General features: G+C 46.4%; 1 protein-coding gene across 7 annotated transcripts in view; it reads right to left on the bottom strand.

Annotated features, from left to right (window-relative positions):
* EML6 (EMAP like 6) overlaps window positions 1-15530 on the bottom strand; it is an 86392-nt gene extending 70862 nt beyond the window's left edge. For 5 of the 7 annotated variants that reach the window (XM_050316973.1, XM_050316975.1, XM_050316974.1 and 2 more), the window contains exon 1: window positions 13981-14192. In XM_050316973.1, the coding sequence (XP_050172930.1) occupies window positions 13981-14177 (197 nt within the window). In that variant the 5' untranslated portion in view covers window positions 14178-14192. Of the gene's footprint in view, window positions 1-13980; window positions 14193-14220; window positions 14637-15378 lie in introns of those variants that run through there. The other 2 variants (XM_050316978.1, XM_050316979.1) reach the window with 2 other exon arrangements.
* Between the last annotated feature and the right edge of the window lie 1360 nt (window positions 15531-16890).

Raw genomic sequence — 16890 nt, 5'->3', positions numbered from 1 at the left:
TGTCCTGGGCAGCTCCTGGAGTGCAGCTGAATAACTGAGCTGCAGATCTCCCCCAGCTCCCTCCCCTCCCCATCCCAGCTGTCCCAGGTTTGCCCCAGACGAGGCTCCTGCCAGCTGCAGGGATTTTCACTGCCCAGGTTGTTGTAGTTCTGAGCTCAGCAGGTTCAACAGGAGAGGAACCCTCACCTGAGAACAATCTGTGCTCAGCAGGTGTCACACAGCACAAGCTCCTCACAGGACACAGCTGCTTGTTAGCAGGACAAACAAGCTCATACTGCAGCCCACATCAATCTGATACCACACAATTCCTTCTCCAGACAGGGCCTCTTCCCAGTGGAATCTCCAGTGCCTAAGACACAGGTGTTACACTACACACCTCCTGGATGGCAGGTGTATTTTCCTGGGATATTCCTGACTAGTGCCTCTGAGTCATGTTATGTAAGCACTTCTTATGCTTTTATGACAGAAAAAAGGAATTAAATTAAGGAGAAAAGAAGGGACTGGCTTTATTAGTTACTCAGAACAGGGAGCTCACCCCAGCAGGGTGGGCCACATGAAAGCTGCCCCAGGAGTTAGGAAGTCCATTAGAAAGTCCATTATATTATTCCATCAACCCACAATTTAACAAAGCAAAAGAAAGAAGCAGCTTCAAGTGGAAATGTTAATAATAATTACACAAGCCAAAGTAAAATCTTCTCTGCTTTTGCCTTCTGGAATCTCACAAAGGCTGTACAAGCTCCAAAAATGTATTTTTTTCAGACTCACAGGGGTATGAGCAGTGCTTTCAGATGAGAAGCCGTAAGGTACACACAGCATGAGGATACAGCCCACAGCAGACAGGTGAGAGAGCCCAGGGACTGCAGTTAGGGCACAGTGCACCGGAGGAATTCCCACATTTGCCACGGAAGGAAGAGTAAAACTGAGGAGAAGTTCACCCTTTTTGAGTTCCATGGCAGTGGTACCTAAGGCTGCTGGTTTAAAATGTCTCTGTTACAGTCTGCAGTACTAATAGAGCTGCAGCTCAGTTTAAAATACAGCCATCAATATTTTCCGATTACATTTGTATTTTTGAAAGCAAAATATTAATAGAGATGACTGATGTGTGACACATAATCCACATTCTGCTCTCTCTTGCAAAAATATCAGAGTAGCTGAGAAATAACCAGAATTTTAATGTATGTTAATTTGTGCAATGCATTTTGCATACATTTGCTTTTATTTTTGTATCCTGCAGGCAGCTGGAATAAGTAAAAAAAGATCTGTAATTATCTCAGAATTTAAAAAAATGTGAAAGCCAAGGCTTTACTCCACAGTCATTGTTTAAATATTAAAATAGTAAAATTACATGCTTTGGCTTTTATGATCTTATAATGAAGCCATAAATACATTTAGGAATGTTTGCATTTTCACTTTGGAAAAGAGCTCCAATGGAATAAATCTATATATTCTGATATTTAACATGCATTAAGAACAAACCTAAATACACCTTCGGGTACAGTTCCAAAAACCCCCTAAAGCCTGAAGATTGCCACCCGTTTCCCCAGGAACTCCTCATTCCAAAGCCACCCTCACAGATAGGTTTGGGCAGAGGAGCCTCCCCACGCTCCCAGTGAATCTCCTCGCACATCACACACACTCTGCAGTCACAGCTCCTCCCAGGAGGGTGGAACAGCCTGGCACACCGAAAGATGAGCTCTCAAGCTTTCAGGTGAGTATTCTGGGAACAATCCAGGCCTTTCTTCACATAAAGCCCTCTACTGTAAACATGTCACCAGTTTCTGATGCACAACTGACTGCAGGCAACACACACTGAGCCTTCACGAGACCACAGACAATTCAAATACGAGCTAACAGAAGATGTTCCATTATTTCTTTACAGTCTGGCCATGGCAGTTCAGCCACCAGAGTGAGGATGGATCAAGCAAGAAGGAATTAAGAGCAAACAAGACAGCAAGGAAACTTCCCCATAGCATTCCAAGAATGCCTCCAAGTTAGAGAGACCCCGAGGAGCCTTTAGGGGGGTGACTGTGGGGCTCATGCAGAGCAGGCTCCCGCAGTTGTGTGGCAGTTTAATTGACAGCTCTGAGCTCATCTCCCCCAAGGCCACTGAGAAGCACTCCTCTTTATTCACTGGCAGCTCAGCTTTCTTGAGACAACAGTGAAAGAAGTATAAATATCATAAATTTGAGAAAAACAAAAAAATTATTAAATCAAGAGAAGTGCACATTGAAATACAAATATTCTAATCAGGAAAAATTAAATGTCTAACAACAAAATTGTGTTCAAAATGGATGATATGCTGCCAACTTCTCCTGTGAACCAAGTTCCTCAGGGATTTTTACTGGTTTATGGGACAGCTGATCAAAGACATGCTAAAATTTTCCAGATAAGACAGAAGAAATGTGTATGAACAAGCAAGGCCAGGAAATCCCACATCCGTGAGCAATCCAAGAAGAAACCAGGAGACCGACCTACTTCAGCTCCAGCTCCAGCTCAGCTTCTCCACTCGGGGTGGTGGGTGCCGAAGGTACCGGGAGACTCCTTCCAGCCCAGTGACTGCAGGGAGCCAGGGGCAAAGCTGCAGCCCAGCGTGTTAGAAAGAGTCTGCTCCTGTTCCCAGAGGAGCAGTCCCTGCATGACATGACCGGCAGTGACACGTGCAGTGCCGTGCTCTGTCTGCACACCCAGCGGCTCAGCATCGCCGGGATCAGCTCAGCATCGCCGGGATCAGCTCAGCATCGCCGGGATCAGCTCAGCATCGCCGGGATCTCTGGGCACAGCAGGGTGGCTCACGCTCTGTCTGCACACACACAAAGCAGCTCAGCATCGCCGGGATCTCTGGGCACAGCAGGGTGGCTCACGCTCTGTCTGCACACACACAAAGCAGCTCAGCATCGCCGGGATCTCTGGGCACAGTAGGGTGGCTCACGCTCAGCCCTTACATCCCTGTTGACAGCAGACAAGCTCTGCTGGTTGGCATTGCCAGCTCTGCTGCTGCCATCAACCAGACTGGGCCGTGCCGTTCAAGGGCCCAGCCCGAGCCCCAGAGCCAAGCCATGGCTGTGGCTATCACGGCCTTTTGGTGACTATTAACATTTCCTTTTTTTTTCAAATTTCTATCACATACCAGAGACACAAAGCCCCTCTTGTCACAAGCAAGAGATTTTTTTTTTTTACTGGTAACAAAATTCTCTGACAACTCAGACAAAGCTCAGATTTGCCGATACTGAACATCTCTATTTAGTTCCAACTGCTTAGCAATTCCAGGGGTGAGCCCAGTACATTCATAAATGGAATGCAGGGACAGCATCATTCCTTACTGTTACCTCCCAGGTGTCTAGAAGTTAAAGGGGTAATCCTGGGATGACATCTAACCAAGCAGTTATTTGAAAGCCAAATACGTTTACACATTATATAATACCACATAATCATATAATAATCCTACATATACATGTATATATATATTTGTGTTGCATATATGTTTAAAAACCAGAAGACAATCCTGCCAAAGACTGAGGTGGATCCCAGAAAGTACAGCTCAGCTGGCAGTAACCTGTGACAGCTGCAGAACGTGCTCAGTTTGGAGGGGTTTGGGCTCATTAAATGGTTGTATCTGATAGGGAGGGAGAAGGCAGGGAAGAAAAGTGTGCAGTGCACTTAACTGTCACCACATATAAAGTAATTCCCACCAAACTAAATGACAAGGTAAAAGAGCATTTACCTCCAGGCAGTGGGGAGTCCCAGGGATTACAAATGAAACATTACGGATACCACGAGGAAAATGTGAAGCACAACACAGTGTACAGAGCACAGTGGCAATAATTCCATCAAATAACTCTTTAACACAGCAGGAAACAGGGCAGTCTAAAGGGCTGTCTTATCCAAGAACAGTGTATTCATACTTCATTTAATCTGTCCCCTGCTGAAACACAAAATACGCTGGTTGTTCCTAATTTAAATTATCTCCTGAGCCAGCACCAGGTCTAAAAGTTAACCAAAATACAACTGTGAAGTTTTACTGACATAGGCACAAGGGCCAAAACATTCCTGGCTCAGATAAATGGCCGCTGCCTTCTCAGCTCTCTGACAAAAACTGATGTTCTATCTATCTCACCCAAGGCAGCTCTCAGAGAACAGGACTCTCTGTTCAGATGTACAATATTCTTTACACAGACATTTACAAAAATAAAGAGCTGTCACCCATCTCCCATGCACATCCAGGATTTCCTCACATGCCCAGCCACACTCACATATTCACCAGGCTCTGCAAAGCTAAAGATCTGCATCCTAGTTCTCCTCAAAGTGTACAAATGAGCCCTGGAAATTCGAGTATTTTCTAGAAATTTTAGACATGGAAGATGAATTTACTTCCAAACTTTTCAAATGATCCATCTGTGTAACAGAGTAATTCATATGTTCGCACATAAGGCAGTGCCCACAGAGCTAAGAAGCAAATCATGTCTGTGGAAAGTACAGAAAGAGAAATAGCAGAAAGGGAAGACAGAGTTTGGGGATTTAGCATGTTCTTTAAATCAAGTAACTTCCCTTCTGTGCTGGCTACAAAAGGGATAGTTGGGAAAAAACACGTGAAGGGAAATGGTTCAGAATCCTTGCTTACTGTTCCTTTAGGAGACAAACTTGGTAGAGGTTTGAGGTGACCTGCCCTGGCACATCCAGCAAGCTCAGGCTCCTGACTCTGGGATGTCAAACAGCACCGCAGCCAGACAAGGGAAAGGAACTCCACCAACACCTGCCCCGCTGTTCAAAGCCCACAAACCACACACAAACCCAACTCCACAGCAACTTGCCTTAAGTGATGTTTATGGGAGTGCCCTACAGTCACTTAGAAGTGAACTGTAACAGAAGGTAAATACACCAAGTTTCAAATATAAAGCAATGCCATGTAGTCCAAAGAATGTTTTACACAAGCAAATTTTCAGCATTAAATCCCTGAGAAGCTGGAGTGTCCCTGAAGTGCTCCCTAACCCTCCTGTTGCGGTGAGCGACTGACCACACATTTGGAAAAGATATTCAACCTCCCTTCTCTTCCCTAGGACCAGTTGCATTGGGCACCCTCACAATACAGGACCCCCCCATTATCCAAAACACGTCTTCTAATGCAACATACAATTATTAACGATCCAGTTCTTAATGCTCCCTGTGTTTTAATGGATGTGCAGTCAGTGGCAGACAAGAACAGAAAGGAGCAAGTGGGAAGTTCTGACACTCCCAAAATCCCTGACACGCTGTATTTGAGGGGGATTAGGGTGATCCAAAGAATGCCTTTCAAACTTCAGTTTTGTGAGACTAACACCAGGAGTTATATAAACAAACATGGAATTATGACTCTTTATGTTTTTATGTAAGCACTACTCATTTTCTCGCCTATTATTATTTCTCTTTTTCTCGTGACTCCTCAGGCAACTCTTCAGAGCAGAGATGGGGAACCTAGGGTTGTGCCTTCTGTGAAATCTGCAAGCTGGGCTCCCGGGAGACCTTTGTGCTGTATTTCAGGTTCGGGGCTGCAGTGGAGGCTGAGGAGTTTTTGCCATTATGTAACTGCCTGGCAGCGTGTAGCCTCAGGCACTTATAATCTGGTTTACTGCTTGTCATTTGCTAATACTTTGGGTTTTTCTCTAGCTTATGATATATCATGGATGTTGCAAGGGGGTTGCCTTCCACTTGCCAGGAGCAGAGAAAGCAGCTGCCAGGTTGATGAGGACACTGCCATGTGTGTCCCTGGCCAGCTCACCCACCGTGTCCCCTGTGCCAGAGCACAGGGCAGCGCAGTCCCCCGCCCAGAGCAAGCGGGCTCTGCTGCACTCCCGTGGCACTGGAGGTACAGCCGAGCAGCCTCCCGGAGCCAGAGCCCGTGTAAGATGAGGGCAGTGCTGTTCCCACAGAATCAGCTAATCAAGTGCATTCAGCTCGGCTGGGCAGACTCCAGATTTCAGCACAGCGTGGCAGCCAGCCAGGAGAGGGAAATAGCAACGCACTCCGGGAGGGACACAGAGAAACAGGTCTCTGCAGCACTGATTTGAGGCATTCATGTGTTTCAGAGCTTTCAAAAACACAAGCCGCTAAAGAAGATTTCACGTGTCCTGTACACAGGTCAGGTATCTGCTTGCTCTTCTATTCCCTTAAAGGTTTCCTGAGCAAAATATCCTCTCTCCAGGAGGAAGGTAAGGAAATTCATATTTAATGTATCCATGCCAGAGACCTATGGCAAAAACATGTATCACCCCCAATAATCACTACCAACCTAAGGTAAAAATCACGGTGCACGAGCTCTCCAAACACTTCATCTCATTCCCAGCACTCATTGTCAATTCAAGCCATACATTCTCTGATATCCTTATTTCTAATTTCTCTGGTAATGCATTAACCTGTACTGCAACAGAAACTGTTAACATATACACTGACATAAGAGATTTGGTGCAAGAGTTGAAGACTGTAGGACTTGCCATATGTGCTTTTGAAGATTATTCCAGTGTTCTCCTCTACAGCTCCCAAGCAGACAATAAAACAACAGGGTATATTCTGATAAGAGCCTTAAAACTACCAACAGGTAGCAACTTCTACATTGTCTTGTTACATGAAGAAAGGAACAAAACATGCAAAGCCCTTGAAACTCTTAAGTTCTTGGCTAAGTTTAATCTCACAGGAAGAACTTGTATCTATTTTCTTAGGATGGCAATTATTTATAAAATTGCTGTTTTCACAGAATTATTAGTGTTCTGCCATGGAGGACCTGAAATTATGAAAAGTAATTTTCAAAAGGATATAAGGATAATTTAAAAGGATAAAAGAATAATTTTTAATAACCTGAGCTGTCCTTATCAGAGAGGAGAGATATGAGGGACGAGATGAGTCTAAAATGGATGTGTAGATTCCTTTAAAAAGGTGTTCTCCCTCCACTTAATAGGAAAGAAAAAAAGGGAATTAGCCCTCTTAATTTATTCTTTGTCAAAATTTTATGTCATAACAAATGACATAACAAATGTATCAAAATTTCACTCGAAATTACTGTGAAATATTTCAGTTCTGTGATACAGTTTCTATCACAAATCCTGTATTCAAAGGAGTTGCATATGCAGAAGAAGCTCCCCAAAATTCTAATTACATTCTGAATGCCACGATGTGCGGTGCAGAACCCAGCTGATTAAATGATGCAGTGTGGGAGATAAATAGAGGAGGGTAGTGCCATCCTAAAAGAGAATAAAAGGACAGTGGCGTTTCTTGACCACCACTGTTTAACACCATTAAATAGTCAGAGATCTGATCCAGTCTCAAAGAGCAGATTTAGTTCCCTGAGCCCGTGTCCAATAACCTCAATCTCCTGGAAACACCCAGGCCTTTCTCTGCCCTTTCCCCGACACAGTGTGTGGTCTGTGGGAAGCCATGTGTGGCCCCTGCCGGTGCTCAGCAGGTGCAGCCAGCAGGTTGCCTGCACTGGCAGCCCTGGCTGTGTCCTGTAGAGCCCTGCAGGGACCTGTGAGTGCCCCAGGAAGGTAACGGGGCTCTCTGGGTGCTCCTTTCCCGCGTGTTCAATGCGTTATGACTCGGTTACCCACTCACTCACTCACTCACCTGCCGCACTGGCCCTGTGCCGCTAACCCAGCGTGCGGCTGGGAGGAACAGCAAGAGTCCTCCCCGCGATTTCTGCAACCCCAGAGCCCACAGCAATCCTCTGCAGCCTGGTTCACCATCAAAAGGGCCGCTACAGGCAGAAACACTGTTCTGTCTGACATCAGTAACTGTGGGTTGGACCCTCATGTGTACCAAGCCCCACGTTTGCAGAGCAAACAGAGGGACAGTTTGCTGCAAGGCCCCCTCCAGACACCAACCAAAGTGCAAGGGAGCTCTCTGGGAACAGGCATTGACACCATTCCCCTCCTGGGAAGCAGGGACTGCACTGTGAGGAACGAGCACAGAGCTGCCCATCGCAGCGCAGCCTGTCAAACTGACATGGTTTGATCTAATTCCCAGACAGAACCAGACAAACCGCTCCCGTCTGACAAGAAAAGCTTTGAAATAGCTCTTGTGACTACAGACAGCTTACATGAACACTCAATAAGTCATTTGAGACATCTGAGGCCACCTCCTGATACCACATGTTCAAAAAAACCCAAATAAACCCACTGTGGAAGTAGGAGGCCAGACCACACGTAACAATCACTGCAGCTGCACAAGGCCTTGGATTGGGAATACGACTGTCTATCAGAAACTTGTTTGACAGACACTAACAGAGTAGTTCCACTGAACAGCATTTCAGTAGCTTTTAAGAAAAATAAATTTCTAAACAGATGAGAATCCCTCAGAATCCTAGAGGGATTGCTTTATTGTCTTTTTTTACTACTACTGCCTACTACTAGTTATTTACGGTTACATTCACAGTTATAAATACTGGCATTGTGCAATTAATATCAGCAACTAATGACTGAATGACACTTGCAGTATTTAACTCTGCATATGGAAGAATTTCTGAAGCTGAGGAAGCAGATGTTTGGCATGAATGGATGCCCAATTTTGGTGTGCAGGCATCAATATTAGTGTGACTACAGATAAGCTGTAGTACTAGGCAGCAGGATTATGCCTTCAACATTCCCCTCTGCTAATGTAATGAAGGCACTCACAATTCCTGATCAAAAATCCCCAGTGAAATCTTTTGTAACACAGAAAGTTAGGCAACCAAAAGAGCAGGGTTGCTATATCCCTCTGGGAGTAATCTTTATTTCATATTCTGTTTTTATTACCATCACAGAGTATTTCAACTCATCTGTCAGAGAAGAAAGAACTGACTCCAACACAAGTTCCAGAGTAAGATGCAGAGCACCAAAGTTCATTGTGCTGCTGGAATGTTTGAAGGAATTTGACATAAACATATACATGGCCCTAAGATCAGGGCTCCCTAAAGCTCTGGAGGTCTCGTTCCCAGTCTGTTATAAACACCACTTCTAAAGGAGAATTTAAATTCAACTTGTCTGTTGGACAGAAAAGCCAGACAACTAAATGTTCTTGAGGCAGAAATGCATCTCATCTTGCTGCAGAAACCTAATCAAGGCTTGGAAGCAAAAAAAAAAGTATCTGGAAATTGCCTACATAAATCTATCTGACATGCACTTCGTCAGGAAGAGAGAGCAGTGATAGTTCATGGAGCTGATCTCTTCTGGCCTGCAAGATTCAGTTTATAAACATCTGGAAAGACCACAATTTGTATATATACTTTTGCTGAGACTTTGATAACACAAAACACTAACACAAAACTGTGCCGTCAGCTCCTCCCCCTCCTTCAAACTAAGAGGAAAATTTGAAATTATGGTAACTTATATCAAAGTATTTTCTTTGAGTTCTCATCCTAGTAAAGAATGATTACACACAACTACCTGATGACTCCTTGTCATCTCAAATAAAATTGAAATAAAACAAGTTAAAAAGGTGCAGAGAGAATTTAAAAAAAAAAATTAAAAAATGAAGGATAGGCTGCTCTGGTTGAAGACTGGAGCTAAATAAGGACTATTCTCATTGATATATTGTGACAAATGCCTGCTGAGTTTCTCCCCACTTTGAACTGATCCATGTATTTCTAAACCCACATTCAACAAGATACTGCAGCTACATATTCCAACATGCCTGATGCATTCACATGGATATTTAAAGCACAAATTTATAGCAGCTTATAACAACCCTGGGCAAGACTTCAAACCTAAACGCAGCAGAGCAATCAAGTGCAGGCAAAAGAGGCCACCAGAACTTCATGGGATAAACGGTAATTTCCCCAGGTTTTCTGAGATTGAAAGCAAAGGAAGCAATAAAGCTGATGAGTTTTTAGGAGCCATCAATTTCTTTTATATGAAACTCCTTTAACAACTTACTGTCTCAAAACAGTTCCCAAAACACATCCAGCATCCAGAGTAACTTGACCACCACTCTAGAGAATCTGCTGTCACCATCCAAATGGTGGCAAGTAAGCAAAGTATTTCAGATCTCTTCAAATAAGCACCACCCTATAAGCAGAAATATTCTGATACATACTGTCAAATAAAAATATAAAAGTACAGTTATATCTTCTGTCTCTGGGGTTTTGATTAGCTCTGCCATCAATTTACTCATTCTAAAATTACATTTACTACAGCCAGCAACACACAAAGTTGCTTCTGGCATCCTATTCCTTTTTTCCCAATGGCAGAAAGACAAGAAAACGTACAGTCATATTCCAGTACACATCCTGTCTCCTGAAACAACCCTCCTGGGAACAAAGCAGGCCTCCAGTGTGTATGTCAGCAGTAAATCTCATCCCACTGGCACAGCCGTGGTTTAATCCCAATCTGTCAGCACAGTGGCACTCACACACACACACACACACACACTTACAGCAATATTCTGATAAATCCCACACTGCCTTACATAAACAACGTGCCCTGCAATCCAGGGATAACAGGGGGCTTTGCAGGGACCACAGCCAGGCAGCACAGAGCCCTGGCAGAGGAGCAGGCCTGAGGCACAGTGCCTCACAGAGACCTGTACAGTACACAGAATACCAGATACCACAGTGAACTGGGCTGTGCAGAACATGCAGGGCAAGTCTGCAATAGCCTATCAAAGGGCTTCCCCTGTAAGCTTTGCCATATTCAGGACAAGTGCTTAGTGCTGCAGAAACTCTTGGAACTCAGGAACAAGGAGGCATAACTTCACTACTCTACCAGCAGAAAAATTCCTCAAGGTTAGGAATCAATCCCTGTTTACAAGTGAATTCTGTAAAAAGAAATAAAATCAACTGTATTTTAAATGATGAGAAGTTTATCTCAATTGGTTATATTTTTACTGTTTCCTGTGGCTTTCACATATGGAAAAACTGCAGAACAGTTATAGGAAAGAGCTACCTCCACTCAACACTTAATTAAGGGAAACTCAAGGATTGATCTAACTGATCACTGTTCCATGAGTAGGGCACAACATAAACTAAGAAAGCCTTTTGTTCTCCTGAAAGTGTTCCACTGGTGTCAGGAGCAAGGAGCCAGCCTTGTGGGTGGTCCTGCTACACACGGATCCCACATTCGCAGGGCTCCTGTGGAAGGCAGTGACGCTGCATGAATTGCAAGATTCTCACTCCCACACAAAGTCACTGCTGTTACAATGAGCTGCTGCAAAAGCCCACTTTTAAATTACTCCAGAAGGAAAACAACCCCCGTGTGTTCACATCAGCTTGTGAACCCGAATCCTGCCCCGCAGGAACGACTGCCTTCAGTGACAAGCAGTTACAGGACACTGCTCCAGCCCAGTGTTCAGTGGCTGTGATCCACATCCTCGGGAGGGAGGGCAAAGAACAGGGTCTATTTCATGCTCTTTGATTACAAAGCAAACTTCACCAATGACAAACAGAAACGACCCAGACCCTTCAGAGACCAGAACTAACGCTGATTCACTCCAGCCACGTGGTGATCCTCTGCTCTAATGACAGGACTTGCTAATCAAGAGTGTGAGCTATCCCACAGCTGAGTAACATGCAAGAAGAACTGTGCTATGTGAGTGGCACTAACAAAGGAACCACAGGACACTTCAGGTAAGCAGGGGAGCTCTGGAGGGTACCCACAGACCCCTCCACAAAGCAGGGCTCACTCAGAGGTAAAATCAGGTGGTTGAGGAGCTCATCTCATGCTGAAGTTCAAGGAGGAAGAGCTGGGAAGCACAGCACCTGGTGGGGGCTTTGCTCAGAAAACAGGACATTCTGAGCTCACTTGAGCACTCAGAACATCGACCTCACCAGCCAAGTGCAGTACATCCCGTTCCTTGTACAGGCAGACTCGCCTTTAAATACGGATCTTGGGAAAAATGGCATCTCTCCATTAATCAAATACACTCTGGTCTGCTTGAGCCCAAACTAAATTATGTCCAACTGCATTATTTTGATACAAAACAAGAGGCAGAACTATTAATCTTGTGAGAACACATTAAACATCCACACCTGACCTTTCCACCAAGGACAAATATCCCCCTTTGTGACTTCAACAAACACTCCCAGGTAATACATGGGATCAGCTCAGAGAATCACGGTGGCATCCATTTTTTTGCCACAGAACAGCATTCACAAAAACCTTTCAACACAAAAGGAGATAACAGCAGTCCTTGGAAGCAGATGATCTTCCCACTTCAAGGTCTTCTGGTCTCAGTGATTTGCAGTATTTTCCAAAATCTGCAAGTTTTGGATTTTTTTAAATGGTGTTTCAAACCTCTTTAGAAATTACAACCTGTTGTACTGCAAATGCACACACTGCTGTTTAGGAGCTGGTCTCAGGCAAGTAAATCCCAACAAAACCACAAAAATTGGATAAGTACATTCATCCCATTCATCTCAATTGGATGAGAGCTGTGAAGCCTAAAATGTGAGAATTTAAATTCCTGCATTTATGAGTCATATCAGTGATGACCACACACGGAATTACCTACTTAAAAGTACAAGTATAATATTTGGGACATTTTTTCCTCAGCTGACTGAATATTAAAAAAGAAAGAGAGAACCAAAGCATCACTGTCCAACCCAAACTCAGTGGAGATCTGTAGTTATGTAGCTGTTTTTTAACAAATTGTATTTCTAGTATTTAATAAGAATTCAAGCATAACCTCAGAAATATACAACTCTCTACATGGATTACACTTCCTGTTCCACAGAGTATTGAAATTTATGTCCATACAACAAGCAAAACTTTTAATGTCATGATACTGCAGACGCATCTAAAATACCTGGCTGTTCTCTGAGCAGCCCAGTGTGTATTTAAACAGCCTTTTGGAGCTGTAATACCTTTGAAACCAGCATGAACCTCTATGCACACCCACAGGACTTGACAAAGCGCTGTAACACATCCTGGAGAGAAGGATGCTACCCAGGATACACGGCAGCCAAAAGCTCTTCCCAGGACAAGTGGCTGGTTTCCATTAGCAGGGATTACGTGACAGTTGGGTGAGGTGGTCAGGGAGCGTCAGGACTCTGCCTTCAGCAGATGTTTCACAGCACTCCCACACCATGAGTCACCTGGGACTGCTCTGGTTCCACATCGTCAACAAAACCCTTCATTCATGCTGAATTGGGTGAACAGGGAGGGCAGCACATAGCTGTGCTCAGAGGAGTGTCATCACCAGGCAACATCCTTCATGGGGATATTCTAGGCTCACATTTCTGTCACACAGTAGTAGCTACAACATAATTTGCCATTTTACCAATGTAATTTTCTGTATTTTGGGCAGATTCTTAGGGGGGTACCTAGAACTCTTTAACCACGTTTTTATTGTGCTATTTTGTGAGCTGCAGTACAAATCAGCATCCTGTAGGACAAAACCATCAATTAAATCCACTTCTCGGGCAGAATTTGAGAGAAAGAGGCAATAAATTGGACAGATGAGGAGCCAGACCTGTGCTTCTGTAGCCATCTTGCACCAGCATGCTTGGGATTTTTTGCCTGGAGTGCAAGCAGCTGAAGTTGATTTTGATTTAAATTTTCCGGATGCTATTAAAAGTAGCTTAGTTTGAGCGATGTGTCAGATTTATGGACTCTCGTGCTGGGATTTGCTGAGGGCAAGGAGAGCTACACCTGCCTTCTGTGCGATGTCAGAACTGATGAGCCAGGGTCCCAGCTCTGGGAAGATCATCGTGCTGGAGCCACGGCTTTGCAGCACTGTTGCACTAAGATCTTCCCAGCGCTGACACCGAGTGCCTTGCTTTTGGTGCAGTGCAAGAGAAAAACTTACCAACCCTCTCTTATTACTGCAACATTTTGCAGCTTTACTACAAAATAATGATAACTGATAGTATCTAGAAATCGAGCTTTCACACAGGCTGCCGCTAACAAATCTGGGCTGCTTGAAAAGGGCAGGTGCAAGTGGAGCTGTAAGAAGCAAGGAGGGGGTATTCTGCCAGCCCTACATTCTCCTCCCTTCCCTTTAAACCCCACCCCACCCCACCATCAGAGAAGTCAGCCCCCTTACCTGATAATATCATCGTTGTGCCCGAGGAAGAATTTCTGGCTGTGCTCCCTGGTGTTGTAAACCACGCCGACTCCGGCCACGAAGTACACGACCTCTTTGCCTGCCGTGTAGTACAGGTTGTTGCGGCACTGGTGGCCCCGGTAGCCGTACACCCACTCCAGCCGGAGCTGGCAGCGCGGAGCCGTCCGATCCGCCATGATAACCAACCCCCTGCCCACCCGCACACAGCCGAGCGCTGACCCGCCTGCTCCCGGCACGCGTCCCCCTTGCCGGCGTTGGCGATGCCTGCCCAGCTGCCGGAGCCTCAGGTGGCCCTTCCGAGCGGGGATGGGGCCGGCAGGCGCATCGGCGGAGCCGGGATGCCGCCGCTCACCGCCGCGCCGCCACCATCATCTGCCGCCGCCGCTGCCCAGGACGAGCCGCCGCCGCGCCGCCGCCGCCGCGCCACCAGCCAACTTCTCGGGGGCACACCGGCACACCTACATGGGCAGCGCACCGCGCCTTTTGTCTGTCCGAAGCCAAAGTAACTTCTGTGCGTCACCAGCACCACCTGCCAAAGGCTCCCCGCTGCGTCTCCCGTGTGGCACCTTCTTGGCTTCCTGCACAAAGCTTCCCAGGTGCTCCTCTTTTGAACATAGTTACCCTCGGGGCCAGAGCTGAAAGAGAAGAAAACACAAGCCCCGTGGGTTTAACCTGCAGAGGGCACGTGTGTTTAAAATGCAAAGGGACTGCTGGGATGGGGGACCCGCTCCGCCTGGACAGGGGGGGACTGTTTGGATGAGGGGAGCTCTGCTGGGATGGGTGCTGTGGGTGGTCTGGGTGCTTCTGAGCCCTCTCAGCACGACCCAACGCTCTGAGTCCTCACGGGAATCCTCTCTTTCAATACCATCTCTTACACAACAGCCAGCATAAATATGGGGATATAACCCATCTTTCCTTATCCCCCAGCAACCCAAAACTTCCTCCTTTGGGATTTTACAGCAACCATGTAATTAAAACAATTTTAAGTTTCCCATTTTCAGTCCAATTCACCATGAGGTAGTGGGGGCTGGTGGCGGTTTTTTTTTTTTTTTCCCCCCCCCCCCTTTTTTTTTTTTGTACTGTCATCCTTTGGAATGGTATTCCAAGGAACACATTTCCTCGCTTGGGTTCTGCTTTTCCTAAAGCAGAATTTGTATTGTCATTATCAGCCGAGCGTGGCTGCTGCATGTCGTTGGGGATAAGACATCCACCGCTTTATAGTATCACTCCACAGGAGCCCAAACCCAGCCCTCCAGAAACTCGGCCACAACCGCAGGGAAGAGGATGCTGGAATCAGAGAACCAAACATTCACAGGGCACAGCGCCAGACGGACGGGAAGAGGGAATTAAATCCAAGGCTGACAACAACCCCTGTACCTTTTCCCACACAACACGCCTCACACCGATGTGCGCGTTGGCACCGCTCGCACCCGGGGTCACAGCGCCGGCAGCACTCCGGGACACGGCGGCGGGACTCCCGCCCGCAGGGAACCCGCTGGTCGCCCGAAGCGAACCTCGGAGCCTCCGGACCCACCTCCACGGGAGCCCGGCCCCCCGCGGCCGGGCGGAGCCCTCACGGTGCCGCCCCGGGCGGGCGGAGCCCTCACGGAGCCCTCACGGTGCCGCCCCGGGGCGGGGCCGGTGCGCGCGGCGCCTCACGGGGCGCGAGCGCTTCCCGCCCTTCGGGGGGCGCGCGGCGCCTCACGGGGCGCGAGCCGTTCCCGCCGTTTCGGGGCCTGGGCCGTGGGGGGGGCCGCGGTCCCCTCAGCCCTGCCCCGGCGGGGATACACGGATTTGGGCAATAAAAAACGACTTTCTGCGTCCCTTGCTTACGGTAGTCTCCAAAAGTCTCACAAGATACAACCAAATTCGCAGTCACTTTTTTTTTTTAACTGCCTCACCAGCAAAACACCTCGTTTTATCCTAGAATATCCTGAGTTGGAAGGGACCCACAGGGATCATCGAGCTCCACTCCTGGCCCTGCACAGGTCACCCCAACAATCCCACCCTGTCCCCGAGAGCGCTGTCCAAATGCCCCTTGAGCTCTGGCAGGGCTCGACTCCCCTCTGGGTGCAAAACCTTCTCCTGGTACCCCACCTGAACCTGCCCCGACTCAGCTCTGGCTGTTTCCTTGAGTTCTGTCACTGGTCACGAGAGTCATTTACACCTGCGTGTGGGTCTCAGTGGTTTAAATCCTGCTGGGACCGGTCCCTTGTCTGGAATTAACTTCTGGCTGTGGCAACACGCCAGCCCTTTGGGACAGAACAGATCCTGGTTGTACCTTTGGTGCAGGTGCACCCGTACAAACCCCCTGCTCTTCCAGCACTGCCCCAGGAATGTGCTGGCAAAGGCTGACAACACCCTTACTGACCCATGTTACAGCCGGGTCTGCACTGATTTGAATGCTTTGAAAAGCATTTATCTGCAATCTGCACCCTTAAGAATTTAGTGAATTATATGCTGCTAATTGAATAATTAATTAATTCAATTAATTAATTTAATGGTGAGGGGTTTGTGGGCTGGGTTTATGTTTTCAATTTTAAAAAATGCACTATTTACCTTCCTATCAGGAGCTGTCATGTTGCTGAAAATGTTCCTCAGTGCTGCAACCTGCTGTTCATTGTCAGCAAAACAAATATCCCTCATGCTCTCGTGGGGTTTTTGGGTGTTAATACTGGATTTTGGAGTCCTCAGCATCACAAATGCAAGGAAGGCTGGGAAGGAAAAACACAAACCAAGACTGAGTGTGAATCTTACTAAAAAAGGGGCATTTCTGTTCAAAAAAAGAGTCTTCAATGTATTTCCAATGTAACATAACTCTTGTAAAAATTAACACTCTAAAATATATTGAAGAACTTAATTAAAAGAGACATAAAAATTTGCAATAGC

This window comes from Myiozetetes cayanensis, unplaced genomic scaffold (genome assembly GCF_022539395.1).
Source record: "Myiozetetes cayanensis isolate MyiCay16 unplaced genomic scaffold, myiCay2020 scf2-11, whole genome shotgun sequence".
Classification (NCBI taxonomy): Eukaryota; Metazoa; Chordata; class Aves; order Passeriformes; family Tyrannidae; genus Myiozetetes; species Myiozetetes cayanensis.
The sequence above is the reverse complement of the archived record's forward strand: the minus strand, read 5'-3'. Positions and strand labels throughout refer to the sequence as shown.